The sequence below is a fragment of the Camelina sativa genome, chromosome 7 (assembly GCF_030686135.1).
Source record: "Camelina sativa cultivar CO46 ecotype springtype chromosome 7, ASM3068613v1".
Classification (NCBI taxonomy): domain Eukaryota; kingdom Viridiplantae; phylum Streptophyta; class Magnoliopsida; order Brassicales; family Brassicaceae; genus Camelina; species Camelina sativa.
The window spans coordinates 7557218-7580163 of record NC_141886.1 but is presented as its reverse complement, the minus strand read 5'-3'; the positions used below and the strand labels follow the sequence as shown (position 1 = coordinate 7580163).

The 22946-nt window shown below is 31.4% G+C and overlaps 1 protein-coding gene, 1 long non-coding RNA gene and 1 pseudogene across 3 annotated transcripts; 1 reads left to right on the top strand and 2 right to left on the bottom strand.

The window, feature by feature from the left end:
- Positions 1-2985: 2985 nt before the first annotated feature.
- Positions 2986-4449, bottom strand: LOC104700656 (uncharacterized). Of its 2 annotated transcripts, none has more exons than XR_002032607.2 (5): positions 4294-4449; positions 4055-4094; positions 3772-3905; positions 3623-3684; positions 2986-3221 (listed from the first exon to the last, which is right to left on the bottom strand). It is a non-coding gene; the product is annotated as an uncharacterized LOC104700656 (long non-coding RNA). The 2 variants fall into 2 exon arrangements; XR_753618.3 differs by having other exon boundaries at positions 4055-4168; positions 4294-4447.
- Positions 4450-5587: 1138 nt separating this feature from the next.
- Positions 5588-7475, bottom strand: LOC104700655 (exocyst complex component EXO70H1 pseudogene; annotated as a pseudogene).
- Positions 7476-16459: 8984 nt separating this feature from the next.
- LOC104700654 (uncharacterized) lies at positions 16460-18221 on the top strand. The gene is made up of 3 exons (XM_087456633.1): positions 16460-17170; positions 17523-17598; positions 17900-18221. Exons 1-3 carry the CDS (start codon positions 16619-16621, stop codon positions 18079-18081), a joined length of 810 nt encoding a protein of 269 aa, XP_087312759.1. The 5' UTR covers positions 16460-16618; the 3' UTR covers positions 18082-18221.
- The last annotated feature ends 4725 nt before the right edge of the window (positions 18222-22946 follow it).

Below are 22946 nucleotides of genomic sequence, written 5' to 3'. Positions count from 1 at the left end.
TGTGTGTTTGTCGTCCATCTTTCTTCTTTAAACCTCAAACTTTGACTCAAACATCAAATTAAGGTCTTGCGATGTCAATCCTTCTTCCTTAGACCCAAAAATAAAAAATTAATGAAAGAATATCAACTCATCTATAAAATCATACACAAAAATATGTTTTACAGCTCATAAGAAATAAAAAGCACAAATGTAGATAAATAAGATAATTTATATTTTGCATCAATATTTATAATATTTTAAACTTTTAAAATTTAAAACTTATAATATTTAAAAACATTTTAAAAGTTAAGAACTTTTAAAAGTTTCAATATTTATAATATTTAAACTTTTAAATTTTTTAAATATTATAATATATTTATGAAACTGTTTAAAGTTTTAATTTGATCAAATAAAAAAATCAGATCAAACCAAACTTGGACACCTGATAAATCAAGTTTTCATGCTCATTCGTTGTTGGAAGCATATTAATCTTATTTATACTAATTCTGAACCATTGTTTAAAAAATTTCTAGCCGATGTGGGATATTGTGCTTAGTTATTTGATTTCCATAAATTTTAAATTTTTCTTTTTCTAAAAATTTTTGTAAATTTAAAAAATGTTAATGAATGACATGTCAAATCATGATAGGTTGTTTAAAATAATTCTTAATATAGAAAATTTTAGAAATTGTATAAAATGTTAATAAGTGATTGGTCAAATTTCTATTAATTGTTTAAAATTGTATGGGGACGGTATTAAGAGCTTTTGTAAACTTTACTATTATTTTTGGACCATACAAAAAGGGTCAAAACATAATGGGTTTATGAACCGAAGCCCACATAGAGCCCAAATGCCTAAACCGCCAAGGAAGAAGAAGAGATGACTCCACACAAACACGTTTGGCACGCAACTGGAAACAACCAAGACGCGTGTTGTGGGATAAAAAAAATGTTACGCGAGCGATCCATTCGTCTTCTGCCGTTGAACTCCTGTTCCGATAGACGAACCGTTGAACTCACCCACTTGCGCAAATCATCATCAATCAGAAAAAGTGGGAAGAGAATTAATTGACTATGAGAATCCAAATATTCTTGCAACCGTTTTGCCGGAGGGAGAAAGTATAAAGGAGTCTAGCTCGAGAGAGCCCATTTTCCATTTTTTTTCTTTTAAAATTAAATTGCTTAGATTTATCCCCTTTATAATAAAACGCAAGTACACAACTTTTTTTGTAGACTATATAATTTTAATAAGTTAGTTATAAATAGGTTATACATTAATTGATACATTAATTGGTTACAAATAGGTTATACCGAAAATCTTTAAGAGAATATTTTAAAGAATTATATCATATAACTTACCATATTAATTTTCTTTATTAAATTATTCATCAAATAAAATTTTCTGATATCTAACTTAACATATTAAATTATTAATTATCATTATACTTCACCTCTCATTTTTATATATAAGTCTATTTTGTGAAACAAATAAATTATCATATTATTTATTAGAATTATAAAATAGTTTTATTTCCGGATATACCATAAGTTAAATTTTTAAAAACAAATATAAATTGTTCAATCTATAAATTATTCAAGCTTTAGTAACATTATTCTTTAAAAATAATATCATTGAGTTAAAAAAATTACTGAGTAACGGGTCAAAATTTGAATATTTAAATTCAATTTCATATTTTTTTGTTGAATTTTATAATTTATAAAATATAATAAATTTTAAATAATTTATTTTGAAATATTTTTAATATATTGAATTGATATAAAAGTTAGAAACTATAAACACTCTAAACTGATTTGTTATAGCAATGTCAATAATATGTTACTATAATATAAAAGAATTTCAAGAAACTAAGTATGTTAAAACAAAAAGTATAACAATATATTAAATTATTTATAATATAATAACTTGCTTTTAAAAAATCAAATTTACAAAATTATGTCTTATAATGACATTCAAGTCATGATGTAGAATATATATTGTTGAAATAACTTTCACATATAGAACCTAATACAACATATTAAAATTTTATTTTAAAATATAATATACAAAATTTTGTATAAAATAAAATTTAATCATTGTTATAGGTTTATAGCACGGGTACTGATCTTGAATCATTAACAATATAAAACTAACAAAATATGTGTCTTTTTTGGAGCCATCATATTTAGCATATGATTTATTGCATAATGTTTTATCCAAAAAAACTTTTAAAAACAATCACATAAAATATATTTTATATAAAATTAGAATATAAATAAAATGAATTTCAACCCATGCTCTAGCACGGATCTAGGTAAACTAGTATTCTACCCGTACGTAGTACGGGACTCACTATTTGTATTAAAGTCATATGTGCGATATTACATATACGGTGTAAGATCTTTTTTACTGTTTGTGCAATATATAAACTAAGTAACGAAAGAGAGTAAAGATATAATATGATTATGGTTTAAAAAGCTCAGAAGGGAAAATCACAAAAGTCCAAATTTAAAAGTCTTCAAAACATGAACGCTTAATTCAATGTAGAAGAAGTTGACAGTTGACCACACACATAACTTATGTTGAGCTTTTTGTTGTGTTGAGAAGACTTGAGCTTTAATTTATGTCATGTTGACATTCTTGAAAGGCTTTTCCTTTGGCGTAAGATCCATGTCGTGTCACCAGACTCACCACATGACCATGAAATTTCTGTTGATCTATGTGCTTCTGGCAGCTTTCTTTAATGCTTCTTCACTTAGCTTTCTTGTTTTCCTAATTTGCCTTCTTTCTAATGCTTAACTTTTGTATTGTATCCCATTGTCAAATCTGCTTTATAAAAATCCATTTTTAACATGTTCTGAAAGAAAGATAAACAAAAGGCTATAGATAACACAGATTTTGTTATCTAGTTTAAAAGCCCGGTCCAATATATTATATGCAATTTGTGTAATTGAGTTTTGAAACCGAGTTTGCGTTTGTAAGATTTAACAAAGATGAAAATGTTTAGATGTTCAAAATGAATTACCAATAACTTTTTAGAAAGTGTAAATTGTTTTGATACAAAAAAATAAAGACGAAGTGAAGAGTAGGTAGGACAATTGTGTTGGAGAAGATGTCAGCCAAACTGTTTGTATGTGGTCTAGCTTCTATTATACAAAGTCTGAATAATTGGTGTGTTGTTGGGAATAGAGGTGCCGTGAGATTAGAGACTTGAGGATATATGGTCATTTGTAAAACATTGAGTCTTGTATGGAGATACATGAAAAGAAAGAAAAAAAGTGGTTAGATCAAACAAAACATGGCAAAGATAAAAAAGCTGAAGTAAATTAGAAATCAAATTGTATAAAAAGATATGATTAAAAGAGATACAATCTTTAACAGTGCTGATTATAGTGTAGGATATGATTAAAGAGATACATTCTTTAACAGTGCTGATTATAGTACATCATTCTAAAACCAGTAAGAAATAGAGAGTTGGAAGATTGAAGCTATAAAGCAATACTATGGCTACTTGATAGAAGAAAAACAGATAATTTTTCAGTATGTAAATAGAGGTGTAAGAAGCCTACATGATTGATGATAAAAATATATTTATAAGGCTGATTTTAAGAGTAGTTAATACTTAACAGCATCCAGTTTTCATACCTTGGTTTTTTGATTAAAACTCAAAGTTTAGTGTATACATGATTGATTCCATTGAACCTCGCCTGAAAAAGAAAAAAGAGACCAATTCACCTCCATATTTGCAATTTTTCAAAAATGTTTTGGGCTGCAAGAATGATCTGCATATATACCTTGCCATTTCGTTGGAGTCAATGGTCTTTAACGACGTCATCTCCTTATTTTGCTATCTCTGTCAACGTCTACTTTCCAGATGAATAAACCTTCACCCCTTTAAGCCTCCCACGTCAACAATCTACAGTATTATCTATTATGTATGGTAGAAAATGAAAAAAAGGAAAATTTCAGGTATGTCAAGAAAAATTAATAAATTGGATAGAAATTAAAACGCATAAAAACATGAGAGTTTAGTAAATTAAAATAAATAAAAAAAAGGGTGAAAGGATTTGTTCTTACTCTTCTGCAGTCTGTGGGTTGAAAGTTAGATCCTCAAATCCTTGAACAAATAAGAAGATGAGTTTGATGAGTATATAACACGACGATGAACAAACTGAACCAAAGTTGTGAAATCTGAAAACATAAATTGTAAATAGAAAGACAAAGACAAAGAAGAATCAGTTTCGATCTAGACAGCAGAGCTTAGAATCAAAACGCCGAGAGAAAGAAAATAGAAGAAGGGCGATCCGATTATTTACCTTTAGATTTTTTGGCCATGTATGTAGATATCAACATAACCTTCAGTTTTTGTTTCAAACCCGATAAAAGTTGCATGAAACCAGAATTAGAGAAGGAAGAAAGCTAGGATGTTTATTTTGTTCCATCAAATTTGAGGAAAAAATTGTATATTTTATAGAAAAATTTATATATTTTATAAAACTTATATTTTCTCTATTGTATATTTGTCGCTTTCAGCAATAAATTACCTTTTTGCCACTAAGAAAAATACCTCTAGCACTAATATATTTTGCTTTAGCCGTGATTTAATCTTTTTTAAGACGAAATATTTGAAAAGTAAATAAAAAATCAGAAAATATATGTAAAACCAGAAATAGTTATTTACAAAACAAAATTTTGTTAGGGCTATTCTCATAATACTACTAAAATAAGTTTTTTTTTAAGATAGCACTTTTATTTTTATTTTCTAAAAATACCACTAAAATAAATTTTTTTCCAAAAATACCACAAATTTATACTAAAGTTTTCATATTCAAAACTTAAACTTAAATCCTAAATACAAAACCCTACCCCTTAAAAATTATACCTAAATCTGAAATTGTAAACCAAAAATTAGAAAAATAATTGTACATCTTTAAAAATCAATTGTTGTGTTTGTAGTATTTTAGAAAAGAAAACGTCAAGTGTTGTATTTTTTGGAAAAAATACTTAAATGATGGTATTTTGATGAATTTCTCAATTTGTTAGGACTTACTAGTCAATAGTGTGTAATTACCATATATTGGGACATGTTTGAATCATTGAATGATGATGATCTTAACAAAAATATCAATAATGATGGATTTCATTTAACTTTATAAATTTTCATGATTAAATAACGTATGATTTGTAAATTTTACATAAATCACTTAAAATACTAGATTCAATACACCCTCATTTGTGTTTTTTCGGTACAACTAAAATTAATCTGAGAATTTAACATAGTTTTAAAATTTTTAGACCAACAGAATTAAGAAAATTGGTAAATGAGATGTAATGATATTTGAATTAGTTATACATTGAAACTAATTATGTGTATGAAAATTATATTTTTATATCAATTTCATTTTTATTCTATTCTCCAGAGAAATTGGAGCTTCAAACTCGCCTCACACAAGAGGAAAAGAAGCTGAAGCATGGGTTGAAGACGCTTGATCAATTTGGTTTCGATGGTGACTACGGTCACTTATCTGCCTCTTGACGTTATTAAAAAGTTAGTTATTAAAAAATACAATATATATATATATATATATATATATATATTAACACAATAGGTACATAACTTTTTAATTGAATACATAAAATAACTTTTTAATTGAATACATAAAATAGTTTATTAATATTACTGCAATGTTCACCCTATGTTTTAATTACTCATATATCTATCCCATCTAACTAATAAGAACCTGAAGAATGAATAGACGAAACACTCCCTGATCCATGAGACCCAAAATACAAATCCGAAAGATAATTCCCAATATCTTCAGGGGCAAACCCGGTATTCTCCCATAACCCGACCCGGTTCCTTTCACAAAAACCGGAGTATCTCGGTATAATCTTCAACCCAACAGACCGTTTAATCTCATCTCTCAATTTCGAATCCGGTACAACCCAACCGGTTTGCCTCTTATACGCAACCTCAAACCCATGACTAAACCGCTTAATCCTCTCCTCCGCCGTCACATCATCATCAACCACAGAAGACAGTGACGCCATGGTCTCTCCCCAAACGATCTCCTCAAACTTGGCCACATACTTCTTCACCTTCGCTTCATGCCTCTCAACCCAATCCTCACTCAGAACCACCTTCAGATTCGACGATCTCACTTTCACAACGACGTAGTTGAGGTTGTTAATGAGAAACAGATACGAGAGAGCCACGTCGTTGTAGAGACGAGACTTGGCGTCGATTTTGCAGAGTAATAACAGAATCAGCCACGCGATCCTCGATTTCACCGGATCCGAGTCCCCGGAGCTCTCTTCTTCTTCTCCCGGTGAAGGCAACGATTTGGTGACGATGATATCGGAGAGTGAATCGCTGTAATCAGCGAGGAAGACGATGAAACTCATAACGTACCTCGTCAATTGATGGATTCCGCCGCCGGAGATCAAATATCTCGACGATTCTTTAGAAATCCAAGATTCGAATTCGTTGATCATCGAAACCACACCGTCTCTGAGATTCGATAAACTCAAATCGACTCGTGATCTGAGCAAAGACGTTGAATCGGAGCTGAAGAGCTCGTCGATCTTAGGTAAAAGCTCTGTAATGGTTTCATAAACATCGAGAGTAAAGAAGATCTTCTCCGGAGATTTTTTATCACATTTCGCCATTTTTTCCGGGAGACTTAACAGAGCTAAACCGGTTTGTAATGTGACTTCAGCGAAAGAAGATTCACGATGATGACGATGAGGAGAAGACATGATCGGAGAGGATACGTTCACCGTAGAACAGAGTATTCACAGCTCTTGTTGTGATCCTTATCCATTTACTTATCTTCTTCTCCATAACTTCCCATTCAAGTCTCTGTATCTGATAGAGAGTTAGATTCTCGAATCCGAGTTGGTTCAACGCGTCGACGATGATCGATTTACGGATTCCTACGTAGGTTTCGAAGCATTCTTGAGCGTATCCTGATGAAGTCATGCAATCAGCGATCGTTTTTAGATCTTCCATGGTTTTGGAATCTGATTCGGGAGCTCTCGAAGAAGAGCGGTTGGAGACTGATTCAGGGTCGAGGTAGCGTCGGTTTGATTTGAGGATACGGTAAAACTCTTTGGAGAGATGAGTCATTGAGATACGCATTAGACTCTCTGCTTGGATGAGTTTTGTGGACGTTGGATTCACTGAGATTAGTCTCATCATACCCGAGTGTAAGGTGTGTACCGCGTCGATGAATCGTTTGGCTTCGTCGCGGTTTTCTGATGAGAATAAGGAAGAGACGGAGCAGTATGAAGAAGAGGTGAGAAGTACTTGTGGTGATATCCATCGGTTTATGATAGCTTCGGCGTCTTGGATACTGTGTTCCATTAGAGACTCGGAGAAGCTTTGGTGTGAATGTTGTTTTTTTAGCTTTGAAGCGAAGAGGACCATTGTTTTTGTTTGATGTGTAAAAGAATAATAATGAAGTGAAGATTTCTGAAGAAATGAATTTGCATGTAACGGTATTTATAGTGTGGTGTGTTGTATATAATTCGTATTTTTTTAATTTGAAGGAATTATAAAAAAAAACGTCGGACTTATAAAGTGTATGACATGAAAATACATTTTACACTAGAGTCTATAAAGGTATAAAGATTCAAAACGTGTATTTTCAACTCATTCGAACATGTAGTTGCTAGTATAGGTATTGGTTGGTGCCCATGCAATGGAGTAGAAGTATAGAACAAAAATAAATGGTTGATGAATAAGACAAAACTGAATGGTTTAAGTAGTGCCTTATTTTTCTTTAGAGTTTTAATTTTAGACGAGTTTTACGACTCATCTACTGATTAAGAAATATAAAAAAATCAAGTCTTATATCAACAACGAAACAAAAATAATGAAACTATTATTGTTTATCAAACTCAAATGATCATAAACAATAGTATTGTTGAGTGGAAACACAAAGTTTTCTTATATTAAACTGATGATTTAGTGGATTCAATCCGACCATACCAAATCCATGCATGTAATTAAAGTCTTAAAAGGATCATGGAAAATTTACTAATAATTTTTACATTTTAGTTGAATATAAAAAATAAGTACTAAAATATAGTTTAATCAATTTGTGAAATTAGTAACGTCATTTTATTATCATAGTAATTACACACTATTGACTCCTAAGTCCTAAGTGGAACTAAAATAAAAGTTATAATTGCTCGTCCACAATTTTAGATTTTCTTATTACATCTTTGAGTAAATTAATCGTGTAAAAAAAAAGGTGTAAACCTAGTGTTCTATCACATATTGGCTTTCCCAATAGATAGTGTAAAAACGTTGAATGCCTTTTAAATTAGATTGACGCATAAAAATCGATTAATAAACTAAATGATCATGAATGAACAAGTGTTATCTCCAACAATAAACATCACAAATATTCACAATTCTTTTCTTTTGAAAATGTAAACCGACCATAGCATTTTTACATGTATTACACTATAACATAGTTTTTTTATGTACTATACAATTACGGACGGTGTAGTAACTTCAGTCCTTTTTACATACTTGGCTTGTTTCCGTTTACACATATCGGCAGAGGCCAATTAAAAACTAATTAATTCTGTAAGTCTAAAACTATTTTTTTTTTTTTTTTTTTTTTTTGTAAGGTAAAGTCTAAAACTATATTTGAAGTCAAAGTATCAATTCTTTGCATACTGAAATTTATCGAGCAAAAATACTAATTTCTCTACAATCCAACTTTGACTATTTTTCCAAAATTTAATCAAATTTAATAGTATACAGTGTTTTATACATCGAATTATACTTTCGATGTCTTAACTCTAAAGACAGTTGAAGGAAAACAATCCATTGCCTAATATTTTATTTTATGTAGCCGTCTTAATGGTTAGTCTTAGTCCTGGACTCAATTCCCATGCAAACGAGGGGAAAAGGCCAATATTATATAAATAGTGATTGAAAAATAAAATAAAAACTAAGACCATTCGTGTATTTATTTGGTCATACCTTATCGAAAAATATATATACTTACGTTTCCTTCCAAAGTCATGACACTAGACGCGTCGTCAATGACTAATGACTACTCCATTAATATGAAAAAATTAGCTTGTGAGTGATTTTAAAACTTGTTTGCCATGATGAATGAATAATATTACTTGCTGCTACTATAATTTGAACAGTTTTCTATTTTCTGCTATAAATAAAAAATCAATTAATTATGTACCACACACCCTAGGGCTACGGACTAACAATGTACTGTAATATGACTGTTTCTTCATTGGATCCATTAATTCTCCAATACTATTAAAATTTGATTATCATTGAATTAAATTAACTACAGCTGGTAATATTTAATGGTTTGACAACACCGCGTTAATTAAATTACCTTCGCGTAATCGTATATTTATGGTTACAAAATGTCAAATAGTATAATGAATCGACATTACTTGTCTCTTTCTTCATTTATATCCTTACACTTTAAAAAACAACAAACGAATCCGTATCACATTTGTTTTATCCTCAATATAGAAAAGTAATGGATGTTCAAAAATAATATTTGATCTACCTAAACCAAAATTGGTCTTAGTAAGAGCTGTCTTTTTTTCTTCTTCTTCAAGTCAATGACTTATGAAAAGTAATGAATTTTCAAATGGTTTTCTAAGACAATCAAACTCTTACCACCTACAAAGGAAACGTATAATAAAAAAATTACAACACTTGTTTTAGTCCATTCATAATTTGACTAAGTAACAGTTTGTAAGTAACTTCTATTCTGTGTAAGTGGTGTGGAACAAACAAAAGTTGATAGCCGCGTTTCTTTGTTTAACGATTGCCTAATAAAATTCTTAATACGTGTTTCTAAAATGTATAAATTGGCTTATTTTAGAAAATATCACAAATCAAATCGTGATGCTTTAAGTTAGATCAAACAAAAGTAAAAGACAAAATCATAAGTCACATCCATAAACAAAATATTTGCGAGACGCGTTACAATAAAAATGTGAAGCTTGCAAAAGTAGACCCCTAACTTTAGTTAGGTCAATTGCAAAACTGACTACCTCTTTTTCTCTTTCCGACATTTGCCACTTTCTCCCAATTAAATTCTTATGTGTTCATTGTATTCACAAAATACCACTATTTCTAATTTATTTGAATTTCTTGCGAAAATGTTTATTACATCTATATCCTCATCTTTTTCTTTTATTTACGGTTGTGCTACCACCATCAATTTTCCAACAACCATGAACAACCAAATTTGAAGCTCTTAATGCTTCAACAACCTGAATTTGTGAGCTTAAATAACATCCTATGCTATGAGAACTTCATTTTCTTCCATCTCCTCTCTATTTTAATCCAAGAAAATTTGCAAGTGTGTTCATCTAGTTATATGTCATGATTCTTGGATAGTGATTAAATTGGTGATTGGTTTCTTCCTTGGTGATTAAAGACGACGTCCTCGGCTGCTTGACATTGCAAAACAACCACCCATAAAGTTATTTTCCGGTAGATTTCGTGATTTTTCTTGATTTTTTGCGAAATTAGACTTCATTTGTTAGTCTAACCATCAAAATATCATGTAAAGCCTACTATGTGGTTAGTTTTGCAATTAAAAATTTATCGAGTTTCGAGCCCGTAGACTGAAATTTCAGTCTCCTTAATTTCATTTGAAAACAAAAAAATATGATTCAGACTGCATTGTAATCTTTATGTCAGATACTTCGTTTGCAGTTTACTAAGGTGTATTTTTGCAATTGACCAAATTCTTGACTTTTTAGTGATGACTGCCGGACTAAGTCTTCTTATGATAATAAAAGAGTAGACTTCGATAGTGACTATTTTTTGGGTTGACCAAAATATTTAAGCATTGACCGTAATATTATTGATATAAAATTAATTAGTTGACTGCAAAAGAAGTCTACTAATTAAAAAATCAAAATGTTGGTCAACACCAAAAATGACCACGGCAGACTGCAAACGAAATCAACATTCCTGGAGACTTTGTATGTAGTCTACTTGGCGAAAGTCAAACTTGGTCAATTGCAAAATTAACAACAACGAAGTTTACTTTTTCTAGTTAACGGATAGATGAAGTCTATTTGTTAGCTAGAAGTCTACTACAAAGTCAATGGTTTGGTCAACTGCAAAAATAACCAGAGTAGACTGTAATCGAAATAAACTTGTTGAAACTTTCTAAGAAGTCTACTCTGTTCTATGTTTTTAATTGCAAAACTGACCAAAAAATTAACAAAGGAAAGACAACAAAAGAAGTCAACTATCCTAGTAGACTTCATCCGGTGTCTGCTTTATTAAATTGTAATTGCAAAAATAGACCACACAAAATAGACTTCAAGAGAAGTATCTTCATAGAGGCTAGTTTATGTCTACAAGGTTGACATCAACATGAAGTCTTCATAATTTGAAAACTAATTTATTGCAAATTGGTGTATAATTTTAAAGATTTTCTTGTTGTATTCTTTCATATATGATATGTACTTGCCTCTGTATGTTTTTGAAATGATTATATATTATACATATGGAAAAATCAAGTTTTTGGTTTTCTTAGGCAGTTAGGTCATTAACTTAGACTTATTTTGGAAGTCAACGTGTGGGAGTTCTGTGTGAAGTCTGTATAATTGAAAAAGTCTTTAATTGAAAATATAAAAAGATTTTTTTTTGATTTTTTAGTTCGAAGATGAAACGGCGGCGAAAATGAAGGGCGGGGTTGAAGAATACAGAGTTCGGCGAGATATGGTACAAATTATAATAATTATAATAATCCTTGTTTTAGAAAAACAATTCCGATTTATTTGTAATGATTATGTCGACGACTTCTCTGGCAGACTTCTGCACGAAAAACTGAACCGTCTGCAAATCAATCAAATCAATTTAATATTTGTAATGATTATGCTGAAGACTTATCCGAAAGACTTAGAATTCTACAATTATAAGTATGAAATGAAATGATATATAAACTTTTTAAGAATTACCCAACTGTGAATGATTTCAGTCTCCAACACTACAATTAAGGGTATTCTTAGCTATTAGTTGTTACACTAAATCTTATTGAAATTACAAATTTCTAAGATTTTTTTTTCAGTTTTTGGATAATTTGACAAATTAGAAGAGAAATCTGATTTTATAAAAATGTCGACGACTTCTCTGGTAGACTTCTGCACGGGAAACTGAACCGTCTGCAAATCAATCAAATCAATTTAATATTTGTAATGATTATGCTGAAGACTTATCTGGAAGACTTCTTCCTGGGAAACTAAACCACTTAAAACTACAAATCTCAAATTTTTATTTAAAAAATATAAAAATAATTTATTATAATAATTAAATTAATAATAAAATTAAAAAAAAAAAGCAAAATCTCAATTATTTACAAACATATTCTGGGTAATTCTCTTCCATCCTCACTGCTCCACCACCCCATCTTCTGTTTAATCTTCTCCTCCGGCTGTAAAATTCTCGGCCTCCACCATCTCCTGTTTAATCTTCTCCTCTGTTTGTAAAATTAAAGACAAGAACAAGCTTTGATAAAAAATCTGACTTCAAGCAATTAAATCATAAAAATCCAAATAAAAGTTGAGATCAAACTCGAAAAAGAAAGAACTAAACTTTTTCCAACATATTAGGTTCAGCTATCGGTCTGGTTAAATTGTCGGTGAAATTAAAATAATATAATATTAATAGTTGATGACATTACAAAGTCAACCACCAATAGTCTGCAGAGAAGTCTACTTAAGCAAACCCTAAATCAAATAATTTTAACCTAATTAGCTTTTCCTCCCTTAATTTGACTAGTTTATATGTAAATTTATTTTATTTCAATGCAGGAAGTCTATGTGGTTATTATTTGGTCAATAGGTTTACCAAATTATTTTTTATAATTTTAAAAATTAAAATTTAAACTATAATTAAGGAGTAGACATATTTTTATGTCTTCCATTAGACGACAATTTGAAATCCACCATAAAGAAATCTATTGCAGACTTCCTTGGTTTACATCTGTCATTTCGGCTTCTGTTTTTTATTTGGTCATAAAAAAATCAACTGTAATTTCAGCACCCTTAGTGGTTATGTTTTTCGAAAATCGAATATAGGATATACGATTTCATTCAAATGCAAATAAAGGTATAAAAAATGCAATTGTCCCATTATAAATAGGAGATAATGGAAAGAAAGAAAAAAGATAGGACGAAGACTTAGAATGACTACAAATAAATAAATATAAAAGTATTATATGTAACTACTTTCATTTGTTTGAATCAATAATAAGTAGTGATTTACAAAATTTTGAATAGCATGAGTTCGAGTTTAGTGGGATTATGCCTTTATATTGGGAAAATGACTCTTCGACGATGCAACTTTACTTTAATTTCTACTTTGTTAGTTAAGCTTTCTCCATTAAACCATTAGTTAAGGAATCAAAATGTAATCAACTAATCGAATCACCAACAAAAGTCTCTAGGAAGTATGACGTAGTGGATGTTACATTATAGGATATATGAAATTGATAATCACTTATTAATGTCACTCTTAAAACTATTCTCAAGAGTGACTCTTCGACACTTTTAAATGTGAACAATGGTATGGGACGTATATGGTTAGTGTTAATTACACGGATCTGCTTCCGCTTTGTCGTCCATAAATCTGCTTTATAGGAATGGGTTTTATTTATTTGTCGATTCTTTGCTTTTAAGGATTCTATACTAAATAAATATAATGGGTTTCTTTCTAATATGTTTAAGTCAAAAGTAGAAGAATTAAGAGATAAAACAAACCTTTTTTTTTACATTTGATATCTAACAAAAAATCAACAAAAACACTTCTGCAAAATATTAATAGTCACAGGAAGTTTTAATTCTATTAAACTTTCGGTTTAAACTGAAAAAATGAAACAAAAACATTCTAAGGGGGTATTATTGGATTGTGGTTTTTAAAGGAATTTGATGTATTTAGAAATCATGTGTTATTCAATTGTGCATTTTAAAAAATCCATTAAAATCCAGCGTTATTCAATATCTACTGGATTTTGTGTGATTTTGGATTTCAACGTACTTTACTTCTAAAATATGAACAAACACAATACCACACATTTCTCAAGCATTTCATTTTTTCTCATGTCTCTCTCTAGATGGATCTCTAGCCTTTAACATGTAATTTGTTTATTTTTTTTTCTTAATCCTTTATATAATCACACTTATTCATCAGATCTATGTTATTTTTGAGATTTTTTTTTTTGCGTTCTTTAATTTTTCTTTTTTTCCTGGGTTTATGATCTGTAACTTTTTTTTTCTGGATTTATGATATAACCATATTTTTTTTCTGGGTTCAATGTCAGTTTCTTCCTCCACAAATTATGTCTATAATCACACTTATTCATTAGATTTGTGTTATTTCTGGGAATTTTTTTTGTGTTCTTTAACTTTTTTTTTTCTGGGTTCATGATATGTAATTTTTTTTTTCTGGGTACATGATATAATCACTTTTTTTTGGGTTCAATATCTGTTTCTTCCTGTACAAACCCTACGTCTATTGAAGACAAATACAATTTAATTGAAGTCTTCCATGACCTGTGTAGAAGTCTGAGTGTTGATAATTTAATATAGTTTTGGTGTATAACACAGTTATAAATATATATATATATATATATTCTATAAATAACTTTAAAAAAAATCTATAACAATCACCAAAAATACATTATCAATGACTTTCAAATCCACCTTATATGCATTATAAAATCCAAACAAATACATTAGACTTTTAAATCCAACTAATATCCTGCTTTAATTAAAATCCATTAAAATCTTTAATCCAATAACACCCCAGAGCATTTTCCAAAAAAATTGACCTAGGGGGAGTAGGATTGAACTGTAGAGTTTTAAGTTAGTAGCTTACGAATTTCAATTAGCCATTTGTCAATATTGTAATTTCCGGCTTGCAGCTATTGATTCTAACCCAAGAGGTCAGTTGCCTAGATGATTGATTGCTTAAAATTTTTAAAGATCGATCGATTGGTTGAGTTTTCTGTAATGAGTAATGAGATGGTTAGTTTTGATAACTCTGGTTAGGACGATTACTTAGCTTACATAGTTGACATAAATCACACGTATTCGTTTGATTTACTACTCAAAAGCTTCAAACGGTGAAGAGAAATGATTTGGTCTAGGAGTATAACATTTCGTATTTAATATAAGTCAGTTAGGTCAATTGTGTTGGTTACTCTAGTTTCAACTTCCTACTAGAAGTTTATGTGATAATTAGTGGCTTACAAATTTCAGAAAATGAAGGCCCATTGAATTTATATCATTCTACAAAACAAGGCTTGTAAAACTGGCCCATTAGTGAATCATTATTACTACGAAACTCAGGTTAAAAACTCGAACTTAATTGACGTTTAAAAATCAGCCGGGAAGGAACTTCCCACACATGACAATAGCCAAAGTAACAAACTAATAATACTTGTTTTAACACCTAAAGAGTAAAAAGAGAGAAAACCAATAACATGCATAGCATAATGGTTTGTAGTTTGTACATTGTAGGTATGTATTACTCCCTCCGTTTCAAAATATAACATGTTTTAACTAAAGCACGCAGATTAAGAAACCTTTATTTTTAACATGTTTAACCAATCAGAAATAATATTGCATAATATAAAATACTAAATTAATCTAAAAGTTGCATAGAAACTTGAAAACATCCTATATTATAAAACAAAAAACTTCTCTAAAACATCTTATATTTTGAAACGGAGGGAATAATAAAGAAGACATTTAAGTAGCAACAGTTCGAGAAAATACTTTGAAAATCCCAAACTCCAATTCAGTTTAATAATCAGTAATTTATATTACGACTATGAGATTAGTGGCTAGGTTCGAGGTTATAATATGTTTAGTGACAGTAATCATTCTAGGAAAAGTTGAATCCCAGCTTTTTCAACAACAGATTGTCCCCACCTTGAGACTCTAGGTAAAGGTACCTAGTGGGTATATAAGAATTCGATGTACATTACTTTTTTTGCATTAAAATGTATTAATACTAATCAGACTGCTTACTGCATCTGCATGTGTTAATTAGTCACCTTTATAAACTTAATTTATACATACAACGCCAATAGTGAAAGTGACTAATTACAGCATGTATTAACATTACAGATAAAACGTTACAACATTTTTCTAAAAGTTGGATTTGTGTTCATTTAGCCGATCGAGTTTTAAGTTTTAACCCTCCGTCTAACGCTTCATATGTTATAGTAAGTAAGTTACTAAGTACGCTGTTACGTCTCTTTCTTTTATTAAGTAATATTTAATACATCAAATTTAGGGACAAAGAAAAATAAAAAAAAATCAAATAAAGTAAAATAGCAATATAGAAGGTGCAGATTCAAGAATGATCCAAGAAATGCTTTACACACACTCCTTCTCATGAGATAGGACCCATTCTATCATAATAATATCTCTGCTTTTCCATACAAAGAAAACATTTTAAAATAAAATGATTCGTAACCCTCTTATATAAAACTCGTATTAGTGCCACTTAATCACACGACCAACTTTACCCTTAAAATCAAACAGACAGAAAGTGAGTGTTATAGTGAGAAAAGAGAGATAAAGATACACAAAGATAGAAAGAAAGAGAGAATGAGAATTAGTGATATTTTTTGCTCTTCTCCGGCATCAACCGCCGTACGAACAAGTACACTTCGCCACGACGGAAAGGTCACCGGAGGCCGCAGATCCTTCGAAAGCCACCGCCGGAGCCAAGACTCTAGTAAGAATAATGACAAAACCGTTCCTTGCTTCTCCTCAGAGATGCCTTTAATCCCTATTCCTCGTCACATGAGCTGTAGAAACTCCTTTGAATCTTCAAGCGGGTTTCGTCGGAAGATAGCTTCGGCTCAAGACGTCCAAATTCGCCGTAAAAGCTCGGCTAACGTTAGTGACTTGAGGAGATCAAGAAGTTCTTTGCTAAGTTCATCGTCGAGGTATCTTCTAAAGAATCATAAGTCTTTGAAAGATGATGATAAGGAGGACCTCTGGTTATCATCATCTGATCGTTCTAAGGATTTGATACCTTTTCGTGACCGCAACGTCACTTCATCTTCGTCTTCTTCTTCTTCTTCCTCTTCTTCTTCTTCTCCTTCCTCTTCTGTAACAAATGTTTCATCGCCGGCTCCATCCACTGATGATCAGGTTTGATTATTTCTTCTTTAACCAAAGTACTTTCGTCAAATCTTTTTTAACAACATGCATATAGTTTGAATATGAAAGTGATAGAAAGACAATATCACTAGCTAGCTAGTAGTATATCTGATTATGGTTTAAATTATATTTTCTGAATTGATCTGGTAAGGTAAAAATTATAATTCACAATTTCACATGATAGATATCTTACGTATAGTGGATATATATGTGGTACTTATTTACTTGTATATATCTGCTAAATAGTATAAGCATACATAAATATAACATAAGGTTCTCTTTTATTTTTTTGTCATTTCATTCATGCTACTTATTTTTATTTATTAATTTTTTTTTTTCGCAGGTTGTGGTTTTGAGGGTATCGATCCATTGCAAGGGATGTGAAGGGAAGGTTAGAAAGCATATCTCCAAAATGGAAGGTACTAATGAATCTATTCTTCATTCTACAGAATTAAGTATCTTATCAAACTACCTAACCTTAACATTTTTATATACAATTCAAATGAAAATATTCAACGAATTACGAGTAGACGACCATAATTTATTAAATGAAAAAAAAAAATTAACAACAGATATAGGTTAGGAGCTTAATTTTGAAATTTAGTGTTTTGACTTTTCCTAATTATCGGATGCCTCTGAGCAACAACTTTTTGACTAAGTTATGGATAAATTATACTATTAATATGTTGATTGAAATTTACAACTTTGGGTATGGGACAGGGGTGACGTCATACACCATTGATTTGGCGACAAAGAAGGTTACGGTGGTCGGAAAGATAACACCTGTGGGAGTAGTAGAAAGCATCTCAAAGGTCAAATTCGCTCAGCTTTGGCCTCCTTCCTCTTCTTCTCCTTCTCCTCCATTTCCTCACATTCCTAAGTATTCCCTCCTCAAATCTTAATTTTGTTTTCTTGTAATTTAGTGTAAAACATATATGTTGTCATTAGACAATTCTCATATTGTGTGATTGGTATCAATGCGACATTAAGGTGATGTAGTTTAACATGCATTTGTTTGAAGAATATGCTTTTGTTTTTATTATTTTCCGTTCAAACACTAACACTTTCATTTTCATTACTTTAACAAAGCTATCAATATATGTTTATAAAACTTAAAATGCATAAGCAAAATACGATATATACATCAGATCAATTAGGAGAAAATGATATCCTTTTTTAATAGTATTTGTTGAATCAGCCATTTTAGGTTTGGTATCGTGAATGTGCCATTTAATTTCATTCAAGGAAAAAGACGATTTCCCACAACCACACCACGGCGGCCACGCCGAACTCAACCATGCATAGAGTTATAGAACTTTTTACTTCCTTTAAACGAAATTATCTTAACTAATTCAACGCGAAATCGAATTTTAAAGCAACGCTAGACCTAAAACTAGCAACAAGATCAATACCTTCGACAAACTTAAACAACAAGAAACAAAAAAAAAAACTTTGACCCGTTGATCGGATGCAAAAAAACCGACGGTTTGTACCAAGTGAGTTTTATTTAAGCAAATTGCATTTTCGTTATACAGGTTTTCCTTTCAAACATTATTAATTAAAAAACAAATAATAATATTATCAATTAAGAAAACTTTTGCGGTATACATCGTCTATAATAAATATTTATAAAAGACTCTTACCCTTCTTACTCTTGCAAGGCCAAAAGCAACGACATTTCCCATCGGTTTGGCACTGAGCGGCTGGCCTTTTCCTCATTGTGCACGCTTTTTCACATGTCCTAATTAGACAATTCTTCCTAGTTTTTATACGTTAAGAGTGACAAAGCACTGGTCGACTGCTTGCACATTTTCCATTATTGCTGTAATTTTAAACACTAATCTCAGTTTTTTTTTTCAATTTAAATTAGAAAATCCTTTTTTGTAAATATTAAGTTCTTATGAAGATTTTCTAATATCAATAAATGATTTAAGATATAATTCACTGTTTTTTTTTTGGAAAGGAAATATATTAATTAACTTTATATCACAGTAATTTTCATGATATATTAATACCCTAAAATTTATAAATAAGCAAACTAACTAAAATAAGTGAAAATTAACATAAGTATCTAGCGGGGATCAAAATTTAAAGTCTACCTCAAAACACTACACTTAAGTTTTTAAGGTTTATATGGATTTGACATAAAAAAAAGCACTGAACTCAATATTACGGGTTTATGTAATAAAAAATAATAGAAATTGATATAATTCTTTTTTGTATTTTGCATATAGCATATTTAAATTGATGTATAAAATAATTTTTATAATTTAAAGAATTGGCATATTCATGAAGAATTTATTTTAGAACAATTATTTTTTTATGTATCTATTTTTTTTCCAACAAAACATTAATAAATTAAAAGATAACTCCAAGATTAGTTGTCCAAACAGGAGGACAAGAGTTTACAAAAGTAGATTCAGAAGTTAAACATCTTGAAGACTGAGCCAGACAATCCGCCCTAGCGTTGACGTCTCTTGAGATCCTGACTAAGGTGAAGGAAGGGTAAGAAGTTCGGAGTACTGCAAAATCCTCCAGCAAATTCGAAAAAGCGGGCCAATCGTCTGGCGTCTGCACCATCGCAACTAACTCAGCACAATCCGTCTCAAAAGCCTGACAAGCAACTCCAGCCACCAGTAAAGAATCCATAGCCCAGATCAGTGCTTGTAATTCTGTGTGTAAGGGAGTAAGGCCTCTTCGGTGACTCCGTGCACCCAAAAAGAGCGTTGAATCTTCTCCACTGCAACACCACCAGCCCAGACCCTGAAAAGGATCCATACTTTTCCATGAACCATCAACCTGACAACGAGGAAAGAAACCTCTGTCCTCCAATAAAGGCGGTAATTCCAGATAACGCACCGAGCATGATTTGGCTTCCTCCCACAATAATTTATCATTAGCCGCGTGATTTAAAATTTCAGTTGGCTCTACCTCGATACCTTGGAAAACCTTTTTGTTCCTATCTTTCCAAATTGACCATACAAGGGGAGACGAAGGGCTAAAATGAAACCCCGGATTGGGAAGACGCCCGCCAGAATATGAAATCTAGATTCACATAGATCGAGTCATATGGACAACCTCCCGGATCTAGCACCACTGGGGACATTTCCCAAATGCATCGCGACCGAGGGCACTCAAAGAGTGCATGGTTTGTAGTCTCTACTGCATAGTCACACCGCTTACACAAAGCCTCACACTGGACCCCCCGATACGCAAGCCGTTCTAACACGGGGAGAGTACCCAACCCAATCTGCCAGAAAAAGTGTTGAATCCTCGAGGATATATCTAATTTCCACGACTGAGCCCGCAAGGACACACATGTCGGCCCATACTCAACATCCGCAATTAGTTCTCGGGCCAACCGATAACCTGATTTGACCGTATACTTCCCTGACTTAGTAAAATGCCATAATAATCTATCCGGTTGAGAAATTTTACTGACCGACATACTCCAAATAAGAGAGATATCCATTGGATCAAAAAACTCCTCAAGAATAGGCAAATGCCAGTCCTTCGTAACTGGATTAATTAAATGATTAACCATCAAACTCGGCAGCCACAAACTCCCCCGACCATTTGCTGGTCTTGGACGAATATCTAGTAACCATGGATCACGCCAAACCGAAATGGAACAATCGAAACCTACCGCCCATCTCGCTCCCTGTTCCACCAACCCCTTGGTGGAATAAATACTCCTCCATGCAAAGGAAGGATTATTTGGTTTTTTTGCCATAAGAGGATGTTTGTTCTTGAAATATCGTCCTTTCATCACCCGAGCCATTAAGGATGTCAGATTATGAATTAAGCGCCAAAACTGTTTGGCCAGCATGGCTTCATTGAATTGTTCCAAAGCTCGTAAACCTAATCCTCCTTCACATTTATCTTTACACAATCTATCCCAAGCAACCCAATGCATACCTCGAGCCTTATCATTAGACTTCCACCAGAAGGTAGCTATAGCACTCGTTAGTTTAGACGTCAAATCCTGTGGTAGTTTGTAACACGACATAACGTGGGTGGGAAGAGCCAAGGCTACCGATTTAATCATAATTTCCTTACCACCCTTTGATAAACACTTTGCGGACCAACCATTTACTCGATCGTCCAATCGATCTTTAACGTAACTAAAAACCTTAGTTTTCGAGCCTTGCAGGTTTTCGGGAATACCCAAATATGAACCCATACCGCCTTCCTTAGAAATACCAATAACTGATTTCAACTGGGATCGTATATCAGCAGGAACCTTTTTGCCAAACATAATAGAGGATTTAGCCAAATTAACCTCCTGTCCTGAGGCTCTACCATAACTGCCAATTATGTCCATTACCGTCCTACATTCATTCGCCTTTGCCTTACAAAAAAAACAGGCTATCATCCGCGAACAACAAATGCGAAACCGTAGGACTATCACGGGCGATGGTGATACCCGTTAATTTCTTCTCCCGTTCAGCCTTTTTAATATTTGCTATCAAAATCTCTGTGCAAAGCATAAATAAATATGGTGAGAGAGGATCTCCTGACGTCGTACTCTCTGTGGTCTAATAAAGCCTTGGGGCTGACCATTCAGAAGAACAAACCTGATACAAGAATGATGAAGAAAAATAGAATCTTGAATGAGAGTTGAAAAGGGCTCCTTATCTTAGATTTTACAAATGAATTAATGGTGTTATAATTAATAAAGGGGACAAAGAAACTACAATGTTGTACTCTTTTTTTTTGTCAAAATGTTCTACTCTTATATATACATAAATATTAATTTATATATATGTACCTCACATTCAAACATCAAAGTTAAGTTCTGTTTCTCCTTAAGTTTCGATTTGAAGAGACATAATTTAACACAAATTATAGGTTTTTTTCTCCATTATTTTAGCTCATTTTCCAATAAAAATAAAAGCTGAAATTCACTAGGAAAAAAATGTTTTCTTAGTACATTTATACTATACATATAATAAAAATGGAAAGAGTAAAAAGAATCTATATACGTTTCAGAAACAGGAAATGTACATTAGATGGAAAATTTGTTTGGGTCTACTATATAATATATACATATATATATTATAATTTGAATATTAAGAAAATATAAAGATATAATATGTAGATAGACAAGTGCCTTGCATATGTGTGGGGATCGGAGAAAATGATGGAAAAGGGTGAATAATGGTAATGCGTAACATGAGGACCATTGAATTGTCCGGCGTGCATGCCGTTGATATTTTATATTTTCACAAACAGTGAAAAAGTAAAACACTTTTAAATACAAACTTTTGATCAAAGTTGCCCTAATAGATTGATGGGTTCCCAATTTCACATATATTAAAAAAAAATTAAAGTTTTATTTATAAATTATTTTATAATTGTTTTTAGGTAGAAAGAGAAAATATAGACTTTAGATAATATGCCATGTGAAAAAAAATTAAAAGTAAAAAAATCATTTTAATTTTTTTAATATATAACATCAATTTTTATGAACAAGAAAAAATTCTAGAACATCAATTTATGTGAGGGAGAATATATTTTTTCTTCTCTTAAGTGTCGTCGAGACATGTACCTCTTTCAATCATATTCACGGTGGGTCAAATTTTGTTCTAAATGTTCTCAAAACATAACGACATTGTATGAAATGACATGATTTAGTTAATCATAGAGCTTGCTTAGTGATACTTCTTCATATGTGACATTTTTTTGTGGTCTATGAATGCCAACTTTTAAGATTACTGCTAGGGCGTGGTTTGCTCACACATGAATTTATGGCAGTGCAATATTA